Below are 19528 nucleotides of genomic sequence, written 5' to 3' on the forward strand. Positions count from 1 at the left end.
TTTTGCCTGACCATCACTGTGACTTATCCTCAATCCAATCGGGTTTCGAGTAAACAAACTGCTCTTTCTCTCCAAGTGCCTGTGTTGAGCTGCCACAGACAATGACCTTGTCCTTCCAGGGATCAAGACAATGTAAAGGATTAGCAAGATGCTAATGATGCCAGAAGTGGCTAGAGAGAGGCCGCAGTGGGATCACAGCTTAGTTATCAAGGAGAAACACAGAGAGAGGCTGTGTATGAACCATTATAGTCTCGTTATATTGAACATTTGTCACGAAGGTAATATCCTCTTGCTGTAATGGTATTCAAATATGTATGGACACTTTCAAAATAGGGCACCATCCAATTTCACCTCCCTACATAATGACCACCCTTGCATAATTACAACTCCATCTTAGATACTTTTTATACCTCTTGATGCTTTATTATTTAAAACAGGGATCAGAGTTGCCATGGCAGCTGTTGTCGTGGTTACAAACAACTACGCAGGTCTAGGAGAGTGAGGAATGTCTTCTGCTAGTGCATGTCTCCCTCAGAGCCATGGCTGAAGTGAAAAAGGCACAGATATGAACAGAAATAGACATTTCACTCTGATAAAATACAGGTTATTCCTTAACTATCACTGTGGTGTTACTGAAACTCATTTTTAAATCAATTGTCAGTCAACAATGAAAGGCTCATGGGGTTTCCTGTTCTCATCTTTTCTGTATTAGTTATGGATTTTATCTTTACCCACTCTGAGTTCGACATTAATATTATCACTCTAGCAAATCCTTTCAACACATTACAACACATTATAACACATTATAACACATTATAACACATTACAAAATCACTGCTGTGTACCTCCATTGACTCCACAAACTACTTGGAATCATATTTTCTTAAGTGTTCTTCATATGCATTATTACAATAATTCTGTTCTCCCTCAACCATACAACCCCCGTAATGTGTTTGAAGAGACACCTTATTTGGAAACAGACTCCAAATCTATGCAGAGATATACTTGATATTCCTCTAATTTTATAAAATAAGAGCTATTGTTTCATAGTGAATTATTAACTGCATTTTCCTTTGTGGCATGAGGAAACGCCATCTCTGAAATCATTAAAATGAGTCGATGTGAATACATCTTCACCTAGTGTTCAACATCATGAACTACATCCAATCATAAACACCCTGGTTCCCAACTTCATAGACGCACAATGCAGTGTCCAATGGAATGCCAAACGTCTGCCCACAACCAAACCCAAATGTCACTACTGGGCAGTCTTTTTGGTAATTTCATATTATGTACAAATGTTCCATGTAAACTGTGTTGCACAAGACACAGTTTGCTAATTTGTTCAATTGTATCTTGGTTTTAAATCATGAACAGCCATGACTTAATTCTGCAGTTTAAATTTCAAACATGTAATGTAACGTGTCTTTCTTTCCCTCCTAGTCGAGACTGTCCCCGCTGTGGGATGCTGCTGTAGTCTCTCCACCTGATCTACTTGCAGAAACCCTTGGCCTACACCTACCCACCCCCACCACACTGTCAAGCACTTATTCTTCCCCATGAGCTAGCCTTCACCTGCAAAGTAAATAATTGCCACCATTGACAGTTTTCTGTTCCATAACTTTACTAACCAATGTAATAGTACCCTTATGGGCATGAGATTTACACAACACTGGTAGTGTTACACACCATTTCTGTGCAGATGTTTCTATGTAGCCAAAATTGTGTGTTATGAGGCACAATTTCGTTTAAATACTGTGTTAAGGCCTAAGATTATTAAATAAATTACTTTGTGTTGTGCAGTGTTTCACTTTATCAAATCTTGCCAGTATCTCATTTTGCAATTACTTTTAAATGTTATCTGCATCTGTTTGCCCCCCTTGTAGAAAGAAATTGAGGAGTTCCTTGCAGAATTACCCCACACACATTTACAAATAGGAATATAGGAGACCATCAACCATATGAAGTATCCTAAAGTTAGAAGGTTAGATTTAAGAAAGCACTGTAAGACATTAAATCATTAGCCAGGCACACAATTAGTACGTGTCTGCACCCCTCTGGATGAGGGTGTGCCTTTAGACATGACTTGGCCCTCCCACTTGGCGCTGGGGCAACAGCTGATCTGTAAGTTACACTCCAAGAGAGAGAGAGCGGGAGAGAGAGAGAGAGAGAGAGAGAGAGCACACTGGTCCCGTTTCCCTCTCGTGTCATACCACAACACCCCGTCAGAGGATATGCCACGGGTCGACAGACCCATTGAGCAATAGGAACAGAACAGAAGTGAAACCTGGTCCCTATTGGAGCGTCTCCTCACAGTGCAGTCCTCCCTGAGCCCTGAGCCCTGAGCCCTGTGTCCCACTCTGGGCGGGACATGGAGCTGAGGACCATTTCCCTGGGCACACGCAGAAGGGCCAGCTCTGCCTTCACTGACCCTCTGTATGATAACTGCCTGTCCCACTCAGAGTGCAGCGACCCCGGGGTAACCAGAGCTCTCCCTCCCCCGGGTGCAGTCCTTCCTCCTGCAGTTCCCACGCTTGGAGGGAGAGAGGATGGCCGTGTTCCAAGCAGCCCAGGAAACAGTGGATGGGCCCTGGAAAGAACGGGCTGGCTGGAGCCCGCTGGGGACCATGACACTGTGAGCTGTAGCAGCACACACGAGAGCATCATCTCCATCTACGACAACCTTGAGATGCCCAGGAGCCCAACAGGGAACAGTCGTGACAAGGACTGCAGTGAGCTGGAATCAGAGGGGGTTTTTGAACACAAGGACTGGATGAGCTTCAAGGAGAGGACAGAGAACAGATGGATTTCCTCTTGTGAGAGTCAAGAGGACAGGAGCCGAGGAACAAACACTAAGCCGAACAAGAGAAATGGTGGCAAGCCAGACCCCTTCCTTTTCACTGCTATGGAGTCCAGGCCAAAGGTATTAAAGGTTCCACACCTTTTCTACAATAGACAACCTCATACGAAACCATTCATCAGAGATGTTGAAGGAGAAGTCTACCTTCAAGGGACTAGGGACCGCCGCACCACCAGCCCTCTGAATCTGCCTGTGATACCCACCCCTTACCCCTCTTCCTGCCCTGCCACTGTTCCACCGCAAACCAGCCAACCTGTGGTCCACGCAGCCCAGCAGACTGGCCAGTCTTCCAATCCAATGACTGTGCTTCTCACCAGCATCAAGCTGCAGATCACCCAACAGAAGGAGGAGTATGAGACCGAAATTAGAAGGTAGGACTCATTTTGATTTCAGACAAATCATCAGATGTGATTGTTGAAGCTTTGCTGTAGTACATTTTCAAAATCTGGTGTAGATATCATTAGACTTTGAGATTATCTCCTGATTTAAACTTCTTGCTTGTACTTTTTGATCTCCCCCCTAATGATTTCAAATATTTATACTGTACAGGTAGGAACAGGGTACGGTTCAAAGGTTTAGGGCTAATTGTTTATTGGAACATTCCTAATAGTTCATCATGAAGTTGTTTTCTCTTCAGTCAAGCTTACTGCACTCATAACCCAGCCAGTCAAACAGGCACAAATTAAATGGACTCATAACCCAGACAGGAAACAGGCTCAGATGAAATGGACTCTATTTCTAGTGTTATGCAGGAAGCAGCTATTTACAGTGGCAGTGCTGAACAAGACACTCCCACATACTTGCACCAAACTAATATAGGAAGGAACTCAGAGGAAAGGTCGTACTTTCAGTCCATTCTGAACATTTTCTGGTTCTTTTCTGATAAGAAGAGGCAGCTATTTTGATGGCAAGGGCACAATCACTTGAGGATATATCATTAATAAGGTGCACTTGGGAAAGGATGAATAAAGTGAAAAAGAAGACCCAAGCTTATTTTAGCTCTTGCAAGCTGAGATTCATCCATGGCAAACTTCTCAAATATCTGGAAACAATATTTTAAGCACAGTACATATCTATAATAATACACAATGCAATAAACGGTGTCTCTGCCAAAGAGTCTTCTAATACTACCACCCTCTTCAAGAAAGGGGGACTGTGACCTCCACAAAGGGTAACGCAGGGGATGGCAAAGTACCAAACACAGTCAGTACACATGATAATGATGATTCTTACTTACTTACTGTATGTGTGGACTCTTTTGTCACTAACCATGATAATGATGATTCCCCTCTTACTGTATGTGTGGACTCTTGTGTCAGCACAGATGATAATGATGATTCCCCTCTTACTGTATGTGTGGACTCTTGTGTCAGCACAGATGATAATGATGATTCCCCTCTTACTGTATGTGTGGACTCTTGTGTCAGTACAGATGATAATGATGATTCCCCTCTTACTGTATGTGTGGACTCTTGTGTCAGCACAGATGATAATGATGATTCCCCTCTTACTGTATGTGTGGACTCTTGTGTCAGCACAGATGATAATGATGATTCCCCTCTTACTGTATGTGTGGACTCTTGTGTCAGTACACATGATAATGATGATTCCCCTCTTACTGTATGTGTGGACTCTTGTGTCCTCCTCCACCCCCAGGCTGGAGCTGCGTAACGAGGCTCTGGAGGCCCAGGTTCTGGGGCTGAGGGCCAACCTGGAGCAGCAGCGCCGCTGGCACAGTGCAGTGGAGACGCGCCTGTGTGAAGTGGAGCGGGCCCGGGCTGATGCCGACCGCCGCAACGCAGAGCTCCAGAGCCAAATGGAGCAGTTCTTTGATGCGTTCGGCGAGCTCACCAATGAGGCCAAGAAAACGGAACGCATCGTGCAGGGATTTTGAGACATGAGTGAGACCCAGAAAATACTACTCGGATAGACACTGGTCATAATTTGAGACCAGTTCTAAACCTCAGGAAAAAAGTTATTTCGCTTTGAGTGGTATGAAAATGGTAATCCGCAGATATATGTTTTTAGGTCTGTTCAGATCAGGGTTTCCTTTGGTATGTGTGAAACCTGGGTATCACATGTGGATTCTTAGGGTGCGATCAACAGGCAATATGTGATCATTCCTGTTGAAAAGTCATCTTCTCAGTTCAGACCTATGTGACAAATGTAAATTAAAAGTAAGTCATAAATGAATAGCAACTCTTCAAGGTTCAAGTCTTATCCATTTAACAATTATTCATTCAACTCCACCAGCACAAGGGAGGCTATGAAAACCTAAATGTGAAGGCCATAATGAAAAACCTTCATGGAAAACCTTCATAGGGCCATACTTACAGTTACTCTTAACTCCATGGAAAACCTACATAAGGCCATACTGACAAAGTTACTCTTAACTCCATGGGAAACCTATATAAGGCCATACTGACAAAGTTACTCTTAACTCCATGGGAAACCTATATAAGGTTCATATTGTCAGTTACTCTTAAATCCATGGATAAGTAAATTTAAAAATACCTTTCCAAAATGGAGTACTCCTATTGAATCAAATAAAAAAAATGTAATTGAAAGTAGTGTTGGAATTTCAGATTTAATTAAAGACTAATTGAGTTGATTTGTCACCATACAAGACGAAAATGAGATCAGAAGTGTTCCACTCTCTAAGCGCAACATTATTTAAAACCTATAATTATAATCTTGTAGTTCTGAAGCTATGATTACAAGTCTGTGTCAACATCCCTATCATTCAATGTATAATGCAGAACTGTTCCTTCACAAGTACCTCATGATTTTGGGCATTGAAGTTTGGCTTCACATTTAATTTCCCTTGTACCTAATGGTTTACTGACATTCGCAATATTATCAATAGCACGTAGCTTTAAGTTTGGTGCTTTAACCATAACCATAGCATCCTCATACAAACAGCTTACTCATGTCATTTATGACCACAGAATACCATGAGTTAATAACCATCTTGTTTTTCTTTTGAGGTAGGTGTGTATATATATATATATACCATATTATTATGTGGTAAAATACCAATAAAAAGTCTTAACAGCCCACAGGCTGTCTTGTCGTGTTTGTTCTTGCTGAAATATTATGTATTAGTTTATACCTACACCACCTGACAGTTCCTATAGACACACCATGTAGTAAAAGCAAATAACGGTTGGCGGATGAATACTTAGGTTTCTTTGAAGCCGTCACACAAAACACAGTGCATGATGAAACAGTATGAACTCTGTACCATTTAACGTAATTGTCCTCATTTTAATCCAAAAGATCTTTGGGTACACTAGAGCCCACTGTGGGTGTCCCTGCATATCTGTTGTCTTTGACACTCCCACTCCAGGGAGCACATGGTACAGTGGTGATGGTACATGTCTAAACATTCATCAAATACGCATGCATACAGAAATAATCCTCTGATACATTACACTGACTCAGGAGCACATCAGCACAAACATGCACACGTCTGTAAACTTTAGAAAAATAACTGAGAAGCTGTGTTACAAGATAATAACTATGTGTGAAAACCTATATAATTTCTCTGGCAGGATGGAAGGATGGCAGGGCTACAGGAGTAGCCACACTGTTTGCATAAAATGCTAATCACCAATGTAGTCATTTGATTCAACTTCCAAATATGAATATTGATTAAAGCTAACAGGTGTTTACAGGTGCTAGGAAACAATTAGTTGCCATGCTAGTTTTTCTGACCTCTAAATTAGCAGTCCTTCAGTGAACTGGAGGTATGAGGATATATCCCAAAGGTAATGCTAACTAATAATTTACATCCCAACCCTTGTGACCTTGGCCACGACTAGCTGTAACAGATTTACCACAAAGCTATTTCCCAAAATGAAGGAATATTTTAAATGAATACTCAATGTACTGAGTGGCAAATCATAAACTGTCATATTGGGCCAAATTCAGTTCAATGTTAGGCATTTTGGTTTATTCATTCATTTTCAAAGGGGCGGAAATAAAATGTAATTGCACATTGCTACTTTGAGTCTACTTCAAATAATGGAGAATCACAGACAACGTCATTGAATCCACAGTAACACTGCTTTCTTGGCTATAAGAAAGAAATCAAATCAAATAAAGTATGTCTGAGACCCACCTTGGTCAGATACCAGATGAACTCTAACCCATTATGAACTGAAAGTAAACAAATCATCAAGACTTCACAAGGAAAGACCCACATCCATCCCAAACAAAGCATCCAGACCAATGTGACAGACCTAGGGAGAGGTGCACTAAGGGGGAAAGACAGAAGTGTGACAGAGAGCAGATATCTAGCCCTTAGAGGGTCCACCATGAAGCAGATATCTAGCGTTCCATCATAGGCCCTCATCTGGGGTTCACTCAGAGTGTCCACCATGGAACAGATATCTAGCGGTCCATCATAGGCCCTCATCTGGGGTTCACTGAGAGGGTCCACCATGGAACAGATATCTAGCGGCCCATCATAGGCCCTCATCTGGGGGTTCACTCAGAGGGTCCACCATGGAACAGATATCTAGCGGCCCATCATAGGCCCTCATCTGGGGTTCACTGAGAGGGTCCACCATGGAACAGATATCTAGCGGCCCATCATAGGGCCTCATCTGGGGGTTCACTCAGAGGGTCCACCATGCTGCTGTCTGTGTCCGAACCAAGTGTCTGCTCTGTGGACATGAAATACATATCATAGATGGTGGAGGACTGTGAAATGCCTGTAACACTGTTCACAGCTGAGTCTTTCATACACACACACAGACACACACACACACACACACACACACACACACACACTCTCACTCTCACTCACACTCTCTCTGTTACAAAGGACTGATGATCTGCCCTAAGATTATTCACATGAACAGCCCTCTCGCTGTTGTTGGGTCATTCCTGTATTGCATGCACATTTCATGACTCTACTCGTGCACCCAATTAGAGTGGAGTCAGGAAGATGTTTGCACTTAAGGTACCCAGTCGCGGGAAGAGGAGAACAGTGAACTGGAGAGTTGGTGTGAAGGCAGTTGGTTTACATAAGTTTACCGTTTAAATATTATCATTTAAATCGTGTGCGTTCAGATACTTGTAAGTATTAATAATGTTCCTTTTGCTATGTTTGGTTTGTTCTGCTTACAGTATGTGTTTAGATAACCGAGAATTGATATCCTTTGTACGATCGCGGGTGTATATTTAATTAATGCCGGTCGCGGTTACATTATAAATGTATACAATCTTCGTTAGCGAGTTAGGGATATGCTTAGTGTAACTTGTGCTGTTATGTGCAGATATAATGTAATTATACGTGTAATAGTAAGTGATTAATGTAGGTAGTAGTCAGAGATGGGCAGTATTTCACTTGTATTTGAAATACTAGTTAATTTACTCTTGAGTATTTTGTAATATGTATTTGATAGGGCCGATAAAAAATCGAATGTCATTTGTAACAAAATACTTTAGATTGGAGTAATTTTGTATTTAAAATACTCAAAATACTTTCTCCTGTGTTTAGACAGAATGCGATTTTTTTCTGTCGGATTCTACCACTAGACCATCTGATCTGCCTCTGAATGTCATTGTCAAATCAGGCATCAGTCAATTTGCCAAAAGTGGTGCTTCTTATATATATATACAAAATCAATCAAGTTGTTGTCTTGTAATAGCTTTGCTTAGTTACACTGACATTCTGTGACTGTTCTTCCTTTTTTACTGGGTTAACCAGAGCTTAGTGTACATTATATAGCCCCGTAGCCAGGGCCCAAAGACATATTTATGTCAATCTAAATAGTCTGAATAGCCAAGTCACATTGCCAAAAATACTGATGTATACCTATATTCAGCGAAAAAATTACACTTACAGGTGTAATAGGCAGAATATATGTGCGGGGGCAGGGGCGTGGTGGCAGCGGTTACAAACATGAAAAAAAGGATACTGATGTTTGGGAACCACTGCCTTACAACACTGACAAGGGCCCGTCATAATAGCCTGCACCTGGGCCCGTGATAACTACGTAAGGCCACTGAATAGCCCAAACCTGAATGTTCTGCTATACCAAATTGAGAGAAAACTGAAAATTCAGAAAAAGTATTTCCTGTATTTTAAAAATACAAAATACATGTATTGTATTTTGTTACATTTATTTGATGGGTATTTTGTATTTTGTATCAAAATACATTTTGATGTATTTTTGCCCATCTCTGGTAGTAGTGTGAATTTAGTTATATGACAAACTTGTTGATTAATGCTATTGTGAATGTCAGGTTGTGACTAGCTGTATATTGAGAGATTCATATAGTATTATTGCTAAGTATGTTTGTATTCTGTTTCTTTGCAGAACCACACACACACATACGGTACATATACATATACATAACCTAATCACACATATACTGTATATACACACACACAAACACACCCTATATTCATTCCATTCATGTCAATGCCATAATAAACATCAGGTTGGATTGAACATTGTCTAAGGCATTTTAATCAGATGCACCACAGCGTCTTCTACACATTTCTTGCCAGAGAAACATAGTCTCCACAACACTCTCTCTCACACACACTCTCTCTCTCTCTCTCTCTCTCTCTCACACACACACACACACACACACACACACACACACACACAAAATACAAGGACAAGACACAGAAAAAGATTATTTTGTTATTGGATGATGTCACAGCCATAGGATACCAACTTTGCGTGGCCAGCATATACAGACATGTATCATACTCACCTAATGAACCCTCTCTCTGCATCCCAATATCCAGTCCACTGCTCTCCTCCCAGTCCAAGACCTCTTCAAATATCAAGACTATGGAAAAACAGAAACAGATATATCATCCATACAGTACATTCAGTCCCAGTTATTCCATTGTGTCCTAATGAGAGCATACTTCTTTTCTTTAGGCGGACTCATCCCACCTTTCCACTGCTCAACGCTGTGTTCTCGTTCATCCAGCTGCTTGTCTAAGATCTGAGGAGGTGGCTGTGGAGCATGGAAAACACAGATGTGGACATCAAAAGAAAACTTTTAGCATAAACCCCATAGTGTATCCTCAATGGAATGGTCTACTCACTGCTTTCACTTCTGCTGGGTCATACCACAATTGAATATAGGGGTGATTTAAGGCTTCCTGCACAGATATTCTTCTCTCAGGGTCAATAACAAGCATCTTCGAGAGAAGGTCTCGAGCTTGGCTGGCTGTCATGGCAACAATACAATTCTGAGAAATGGATTTGGAGCCAAGGCAACCGCCCTGGAGGTCAATAGAGCAACAGGACTGTAATGCAGATTGATCTGAACCATTTGCTCTTTGCCACTATACATTTCATCTTGGCAGTTCTGATACTGTAATATGGACTCTCATGAGAAATATCTTTTATTTATGTCAATATGAAAATGTGAATGTGAATGAGAATGACTATATATATTCCTATATGTTGTGAACTTTGACATATTTAGGTCAAGGTATTTAGCAAATACTTTTATCCTAAGTGACTAAGACAGCCTGCAGCAATTAGGATCAAAACCTAGTCACTCAGACTCAGATCATGTTCTCACAACATTTTACATTTGGTTTGTATTTAGGTACAAGAGAAGCAAGCAAGGCAAACGAATGTTTACTTTCATTTCATTTTAAATATACTGTTACAAAAAGAGTAATAAAAAGAAGAAGGCTTACTTCTCAGCTTGTCATGTTCAGATTCACTAGGGAAGGCCCAGTCAGGGAGGACCTCAGCGAAGTTCATCCCTGGGAACGGGGGCTTACTCGTGACATAGTTCCGTACGGTTTCCATGAGTTGACCCATGAACTCGTAGGATGGCGTACCAAGGACTTCAATGACTTTGTTCCACTGGTCAATGTCTAATCATTGTGGTTAAGTGTTTGTTTTGTTTATATGGCATGAGACATGATTCATTTTGGTGTCTTAAAAACAGTAACAAACTAAAAAAACTTTCCGTTGAAAAAGACCTTTATGATAAAATAATAAAAAAGGGACATGATGATAAATGAGAAGACTGTCCTGTCTCCATTACATCAATCTTCGTTTAACCACCATACATAGGCTTTGGTATGAGACAGAAAATGATAAGTGAATAACTAAATGATTTAGAAGTAATAAAATAAGTATCTTAAGCCTGTAGGGCAGATCCAAGGAGCTAGTGCTTAAGATATCTAAAGCCTGTAAGGCAGGTGTAGGCTAGTGCTCAAGGTATCTAAAGCCTGTAAGGCAAGTGTAGGTTAGTCATCAAGGTATATTAAGCCTGTAAGGCAGGTGTAGGCTAGTGCTCAAGGTATCTAAAGCCTGTAAGGCAGGTGTAGGCTAGTCATCAAGGTATCTTAAGCCTGTAAGGCTGGTGTAGGCTAGTCATCAAGGTATCTTAAGCCTGTAAGGCTGGTGTAGGCTAGTCATCAAGGTATCTTAAGCCTGTAAGGCTGGTGTAGGCTAGTGCTCAAGGTATCTTAAGCCTGTAAGGCTGGTGTAGGCTAGTGCTCAAGGTATCTAAAGCCAGATCCAAGGCAGATCCAAGGAGCTAGTGCATAACATGATGACACATGTGTTGATTGATATCTGACAAATATAATTTATATTTCTTACTCTGTATGCATCATGTCTTTCTCTTTTCTTCCTGATCACTTCAGGGAGTAGCATTTTTCAACATAAATAAGCTAAAGTGGACCCCAAAATTCTCTGAACCGGCAAAAAATCCTATGACTTTATAAAAGCTCTGCATGTTCTTTACAGTATGGTTGGTGTGTGTGGACCTGTAGAAGGTGGCTGTCTCCCACTGGTGGTAGAAAGGGAAGATTTACACAGTGGAGAAAGTGGAAAGGAAAAGTGGTGACAAATAAAGCAAATAAAACAATAAGAAACAAATGGAAAAGGATACATAACTCCTAAATGGTATGAAGACGCTGAACACAAAAGAATATCCATAGAAAACAACACAATCTGGGGAAAGGGTAAGAAAGTGGTTATAAGATTAAAAAAACATTTAAATATTTTATTATATTTTAACATTTCAATCATGATAGATGAAAGATAGATAAATGGATGGATAAATGCATGCACATATAATGTGTGCTACATCAAATTCAATGTGTGCTACAAAACCATTTCAAAGTCACAGCATTTGTGAAAAAAATAATAAACTATGTTTGAAGTCTATTTTTTTTGGACCAAGCCAAACTACTTAAAACTCATTTCAAATAAGGAAGAAAGCATGTTTCTACCATATGAATATTGTATGCAACTGTTCACATTGAGGTAGAGCTAATCTATCAGCTAGGTGAGCTTCACACAGCTGGGTCCAATTTGTTGGATTGATACACATTAGCTATGCAGTCCAGTTTGAATGGAGCGAAACCCTTTTTGACAACAGTAAGTGCAGTGACTGTGGGGCGAACAGACAAACACAACCATTATGTTCGTATATTTGTGTATAACCGCTTTCAAGATATCTAGTAATATCTATATAATATCTATTTCTGTGTTGAGAGATCAAATCATTTGCAACAATGTCTTTAACAATATATGAATGCCAATATGCTCAGGGACCTGACAGTAGTCAAACAAGTTCCATATGATGAATCACATGAATAGACCGTGACAAGTATGCACTGGATTAAGAACAGAACTGTCAGCTGACTGGAAACAGATCAAAACAAGGAGGAGATCTCCTGGAGGAGAAACAAGGAGGAGATCACCTGGAGGAGAAACAAGGAGGAGATCACCTGGAGGAGAAACAAGATGGAGATCTCCTGGAGGAGAAACAAGGAGGAGATCACCTGGAGGAGAAAGGATACAGTCCTTCCCTGGAAACAGGATCCTGTGCAGAATCATTTCAGCCATTATGCAGCCCACAGACCAGAGATCCACTACAAAGCAGCGGGATCATTGTGACATGGCAGAGGTATAAATACACACAACTTGTTGAACAATTGTTATGAGTCTAAATACTCCTTTTATGGAGAGCTGAGGAAATAAGAGGATTAAATATCTGCAATTTTATTGGAGATTCCATTCACATCTGCTTATACTAGCTAGGGTCTAAGAACCAGATGACCTAGGGCAAGATACCAACTCACTGATCAGGACCTGGGGAAAAGTTTACCCTCATCATTCCATATAATATTTCTAGAATGATGAATGCCCCTCTACTGAGTAAAACCCACATTATGTTAAGTCCCGTCCTGTTTCTTAGATTGTTTTCCTTATTTGATCATGTATTCCTCAGTTCTGTGTTGTGTTTGTATACTCACCTCTCCTCTCATTTCAGACCCCTCACACCCTGCCCTTGTGTGTGCCCTGCCTTTGGTGATTGTCTGCCCTGCCTTGATTGTTTGCACCTGTCCCTCATCACCTAGTGTACTGTATAGTCTGTGTGTTCTTGTGTCTCGTTGCCAGTTTGTTTTAGTTTCCCCTGTGTATCTAGCGTTCGAGCCATTTCTCCATGTGAGTTGATTCTCTAGTGTTGCTGACCTCTGCCTGTCTTACGAATCCTGCTTTTACCTTCTCGTAACTGTATTATTTGCATGATCTTCAAACTGCCTGCCTGTGTACTGAACCCTGACCTGACCCACATCGAACCTTGTTGTTTCTTACTCCTTGTTGGATAATTTTGCTTGGCTATTGTACTGTCTTCCCGTGTACCGAACCCTGTTAGTAAAGTTATTGTTTGTTCCATATCACTGTGTCCAAGTCATGCGCTTGAGTTCTACTGTTTGCCCCAACTCCAAAGTTATAACATATATTTTTTATGGATGCTTGCAACAGTATTGTACTATGTATTTACATATGTTTAGTAAGTTCTCTAATAAAAGCAATGATAGAGTAAGGAAGTACTATAATGTACTATAAAGCGTATAATATAGTTTTATACATGGAATAAAAACATTTTTGCGTGGAGATTATTGAATAGCAATTACTAGAATCTGTCAATGCTGTTGACTGCCACTAGTCTGGGAAGTCCCGCCCCTCTTCTTTCGGCCAATTTGATTTTGCCTCTGAAGTGGGTCTGGCAAACTTTGGATAGCAGTTCATTTCAAGATTTCCAGGATCCTTGGAGCCAATCACAAACTGGCTTTTGGCTACCTGGCGCGCCATTGGCGGATTTAAACTAACCACGGCTACGTAGCAAAATCTACTGCACGGAGAGTTTTTAAACATTGGACATGGTGGCCCCCTAAGCACCGCAAAACTTCGATAAGGCAAGTTTTCTCTGAAAACAGAACAGAAACTTGCCCTGGAACAATTCATACAGAAAAAAAATATGTGTTTGCTTTATTACCGATCATTGTATCGTTGTATAGTATCGTTGGTCTGATTGGTTAAAGGCGTGTCCAATTACGTGACTGAAGTGGACTGCTGTTGAGTAGTTTGCCAGACCAACTGAGCAAATGAAATGCAGTGAAGGGGCGGGGAATTCTCAGACAAGACTGCCACTAGTGTGTGGACAAAAACAGTTCAATCCAGATTATGTAACAATTAACTAACTAATTATGTATATGCATATGCATCATTTCATATAGAGTGAAATGTCATTAACTATTTGTTATTAACTTTAACAAATGTAGGAATGCTAAAGTCGACATATAAAACATAATCTGTGCTTACCGTTCTCCTTGTACTTCATCCCTAAAATGACCTCTGGTGCTCTATAATATCTGGTGACCACGTATGGAGTCATCATGAAGTTAGTGCACGCAGTCCTAGCAAGACCAAAGTCTAAGATCTTCAGTGTGCAGTCCGATTTCACCACAACGTTGCTGGGCTTCAGGTCCTGCAGTACAGAAACAATACAGTATGTACTGCCTTCCAATGTCTACTCCAATAATTATAATAACAATGATAATAACCATCATCATCATCCAAAGATTACCCTGTGAATGATTCCAGCCGAGTGGAGGTGATGGATACCACACAGCATCTGGTAGAGCAGATAGGACATCCTCTCATGGTCCAGGTCCATGTGGATCACTTGACAAAGACTGGCATCCATCAGCTCCGTCACCAGGTATCTGGGGAGCACATTATCACAGCAGGATCGTTATGGGGACAATTAAACACCAGACATTATCAAAGCAGGATCATTATGGGGACAATTAAACACCAAACATTATCACAGTAGGTTCATTATGGGGACAATCCACACCAAATCAAGGCTGTGAGGGAAAGCAAACAGACACTTACAAGTCCTGAAAATCCTCCAAAGACTTCTGAGGTGTGAAGACATTGATGAGTCTAATGATCTGCACATAACAGTTTGAGATGTTACATTTCCCAACATGGCCACCCAAATCTGATTTATACAGTTATAAGATTTATAAGTACAATTTCAAACCTTAGCCTTAGTCTTAATGTCCGGCTAACTTTATGACCTCAATGAATAGGACACAAAACGATAAATAACACCGCATAGAAGAATGTGTTGTGCACCAGCGCTGAAGCATTGATGCTCAAGGCTAGTTGATGTACATGTGAAGCAGTCAAATGTTCCATACATTTTTGTGGTTGACACACTTGAGCAGAACCAGTTCCCTGTAGGCTCGTTTGGCATGCGTTTGGTTCTGGAAAGGACGACTCAGCTTCTTCAGTGCAACTGGGATCTCTAAATCCGTGTCCACAGCAGAGCTTTGTACAGAGCACAAACACAACAAAGATCATATTTTGCTTTAACGTATTTAAAGTGAGAGAATTAATTACAACTTGTCTGTTGAACCTATTTTACTTTACTGAAGGACCAATTTGCGGTAGCTGCTTACCATACAATCCCCTGTGCCCCCGATCCAATGGCACGAAGTTGCTGGTAGCGTTTGAGTATAGTGAAAGTTGAGTCCCCCACCTGGACATTGTAGAAGTGTTCCACCTGGTCTGCCATCCTGCCACAGTGTTGACACCTAATTCCAAATGGGCCGGTACACAGGGAGGCCGATCAGAGCACCGGTTAAGAGTACTGGACAGATTCCTCAGCAAAAAAGATACATACTTCACAAAATAAGTCCTTGACAAATAAAGCTGACCCAGGTTTTACAATTCTCAGGTAATTTACAGCCAACTTAAATCTCTTCAGATCAGCAATAGAACACTTTAGGATTACACCCTCTGGCAGTCAATTAAATGGGGTCAATACTGTTGCAGCACATCGTCCTCTTGAGCTTTACAGCTTTGTTCAGGGTTTCCAACAAAAAGGAGCGATTATGGTGAGCTAATGAATGAATACTTTGTGTTTCTGCAAATACAAGAGTTGGATTGCAATGCACAGAGGGGTTCAAACAGCACAATTACTTCAGAATCTGATCCTTCATTCTTTCCCATATATTTCTGTTACACTCAATATGATGAGAGAAATAAACAGTGACTCATGGGTGTGGGCAAGTGTGTGTGTGTGTGTGTGTGTGTGTGTGTGTGTGTGTGTGTGTGTGTGTGGCTGTGTGTGTGGCTGTGTGTGTGTGTGTGTGTGTGTGTGTGTGTGTGTGTGTGTGTGTGTGTGTGTGTGTGTGTGTGTGTGTGTGTGTGTGTGTGTGTAAGGCAGTGGTGGGTAGTAACGCGTTACAAGGAACGCAAATGAGTAAAAAAGTAAATTTTTCGGGTAACGAGTACTTTTTGCGTTCCTTTATAAAGTCTGCACTTTTACTCTTACTCGAGTAAATATTTGAACTAGAATTCTACTCTTTACTCCGTTACATTTCCATTGTGCTTTCATTAAAATGAGTATTGTGATAAAAGTACACATATCTTTGTTTACTGGAATACAAGCGCACGGCAACCAGAGGGTAAAAACGGAGAGGTCAGTTAGCTATGTGTTATCTACGCGCCCTCCACAGGTCGCAGCATTGTTGTCATTTCATAGCGTTCAAAAACTCCACATCGCAATGTTCAGGTAAGTTGCATTTGTTTTATCTGTACTGCAGCTAGTCCTGGAGATAAATGTTACATCCTTTACCATTTTACAAACACACATCCTATGCACAAGGCGGAGTGCAAACTCTTGCACATAAAACCAAATAGTATAGAGGTACTTCTATACTCTTTGATAAAACTCTATACTGCTAAGACGTTTCCATTTAACGTTAGGCTACATTGGCTGCAGTAGTCACGTTAGAATGTTAGCAGCTAGCGTAACGACTAGATGGCCACCGTTAAAGTTAGCAGTTTGTTTGACTGACTGACAGGGGCGGACTGGGGGGGAAAAGTGGCCCGGGACTACTGTCAGACCGGCCCACTCAATACACGGCGTGCGGCCCACTAAGTACACAGTGCACTGCCCACTCAGTACACACCGCATTGCCCACTCAATGGATCGCGCGATCGGTCAGTGGCCTACTGGGAAAAATACCCATACACTTAACATTATTTTGGTTAATTACAAAGAAATTACATCATATATGCTTGTTTTTTAATAACATTCGGATCCACCAATTTGCCTGGATGGACACATGGAATAAAATGATACTGGCTATTGTAACACTCCAAGGTAGGTATAGTTTGCAAGATGAATAGTATCTGATCAGATCAGATGGTTATCAGATCAGATGGTTATACGTATAACTACAAAGCCTATGGGTTAGTACACTCAAAGCATATTAGATAAATATACTTGAAATTAGTGCTGTCAAACTATTACAATATTTAATCGCAATTTTTTGTCTATTAAAAATGTCCCTTCATTTATTTTGTATCCATTTATCCATGTTTTATTCCAGAATCATCTATCTAGATCACCGGTTCCCAAACTTTTCTGGCTCACGGCACCTCTAAACATATCTCTCTCCATCCACGGCACCTCTATTTTTTATGTCATATTTGTACTTTAGGCCATTTGATTTAACCTTGTGATGTGTTGAATAGGCTATAACTGCTTTTATTAAAGGCATTACATTAAGAAGGTGAGGTTTATCTCATTTTTGTTATATTCAAATTAACCACATTTAATAGAACTTTTGAATAAATAGTGAACAGAATATGAACAGACAACGTCTGTCCCTCTCACAACTATATCACAGCCAAAACGTATGGGTAATAATCGAGAAATTAGCTGGCAGTAACAAAACATAGCAGGAACAAACCTTCAGACAACTTATCAACTTAGTGGGACACATGTGCCTGTCTATGACTGCATAGTTTGTTAATGCAAGGAGGGATTGTTGACAGTGCAACACGGAGGTCCTGTTCAACTGACAGCCTTTGCCTCAGGTGTAGGAGGGATTGTGGACAGTGCAACACGGAGGTCCTGTTCAACTGACAGCCTTTGCCTCAGGTGTTGCACTGTCCACAATCCCTCCTCCCATTAACAAACTCTGCAGTCAAAGACGGGCACATGTGTCCCATTAAGTTTAGCATGGTTGTCCAGTTCTTTGCAAAATAAAGTTCTCTGTAAATTTGTCCTCATCCACATACTGTATCTCACGTTAACGATCATCTGGCAAAGGCCACTAACATCAGTGGACTCGTCTATTAAGCGCAAATGTCCCCCTTAGCCATAGTTTCTCACTCAGTACAGATTCCATGTTCCCCGACATATCATCAATGCAACGTTTGATCGTGTTATCAGAGAGGGGGATTTTTTTCTGAAGTGTGTGCATTTTAGATTTGGCAAGCAACTCGGCAAGTAAAAAAATAGTCTTTTGTGCCTTCTCAGACACACGCACGGTAGAAAGCATTCGCTCTGTGTGGTATTCTGTGTTTTAAGTCTTTCAAAATATTCTAGTCTTTGTTGTGGTGTGTCGGGTGGTTGGTCTCCAGGTGCCTTGCCAACTTGCTAGGCACCATGGCTGCATTAGCCAACGTCTCCCTGCAGAACTCGCAACATACTGGAGGTACAGGTTGTTATAATGGCTCACTTTTCTATTTGCTAAATTCGATTCCGATGTTTGTTACTGTGGAGATGGATGCACTCTCTTTAAAAGTGTATCCATTGCGCCTACCTTCACTGCTGTCAATACGGAATAACAAACAAAGTCAACGAGAGAGCTGTTGTTGATGTTACGCCCTGAATCAACTGTAAACTGTAGCCTATTGTTGTTTGTGCTGCAAATACATTTTTTAATTTATATAATTACAATAAAATTAATTTTGAAATTGATATATATTAAATGATCAAGCCTTGGGCCATTCCACGGCACCCCTGAGCATGTGTCACGTCACCCCAGGGTGCCGCGGCACCCACTTTGAAAACCCCTGATCTAGATAACATATTAACATTGTTTATAATGTAAGTGTTGTGAAACGCAAGCTTTACTTGGCCAATTCAACACCTTTAGATAACATATTACGATCTAGATAACATATTAACATTGTTTATAATGTAAGTGTTGGTGTAACACAGTGATTTTAGCATAACAAACTAGCTGGTTAACTTATTTGACACAAGTTACAGTATTAGGAATGATAAGATTGCCCTATTTACAACTACCACCATGGATAGCTTGCTCATCGATTGTAAGCAAGTGACTACAGCTAACATGTTAAAATAGATAATCTCGATGTTGACAACAGCTTGCTTATTTTACCAGATCATAACGGTTTCAATTTAAGACATACCGTTAGCTAGGCTTGCTGTAGGGAACGTTACCTCATCTGTGAATAGCAAGCTAACATTTGGCAAGGTCAACGCCACATCTTACCTTATCACAATGTCACCAGTCAGTGGTTTTCCAAA

At 40.8% G+C, this 19528-nt stretch overlaps 2 protein-coding genes across 2 annotated transcripts; one reads left to right on the plus strand and one right to left on the minus strand.

The window, feature by feature from the left end:
• Window positions 1-2194: 2194 nt before the first annotated feature.
• On the plus strand, window positions 2195-5917 carry LOC308366797 (uncharacterized protein). Its single transcript, XM_080840551.1, has 2 exons — window positions 2195-3231; window positions 4517-5917. Exons 1-2 carry the CDS (start codon window positions 2372-2374, stop codon window positions 4752-4754), a joined length of 1098 nt encoding a protein of 365 aa, XP_080696677.1. The 5' UTR covers window positions 2195-2371; the 3' UTR covers window positions 4755-5917.
• A 1539-nt stretch (window positions 5918-7456) lies between these two features.
• LOC308367120 (mitogen-activated protein kinase 9-like) lies at window positions 7457-16175 on the minus strand (the record flags this gene model as incomplete). The annotated part of the gene is made up of 12 exons (XM_080840939.1): window positions 7457-7530; window positions 9599-9676; window positions 9787-9850; window positions 9942-10066; window positions 10548-10730; window positions 12675-12746; window positions 14485-14650; window positions 14750-14888; window positions 15061-15119; window positions 15372-15501; window positions 15633-15767; window positions 16156-16175. 12 exons carry the CDS (start codon window positions 16173-16175, stop codon window positions 7457-7459), a joined length of 1245 nt encoding a protein of 414 aa, XP_080697065.1.
• Between the last annotated feature and the right edge of the window lie 3353 nt (window positions 16176-19528).

This window comes from Sprattus sprattus (assembly GCF_963457725.1).
Source record: "Sprattus sprattus genome assembly, chromosome: 6".
In the NCBI taxonomy this organism is placed as follows: Eukaryota; Metazoa; Chordata; class Actinopteri; order Clupeiformes; family Clupeidae; genus Sprattus; species Sprattus sprattus.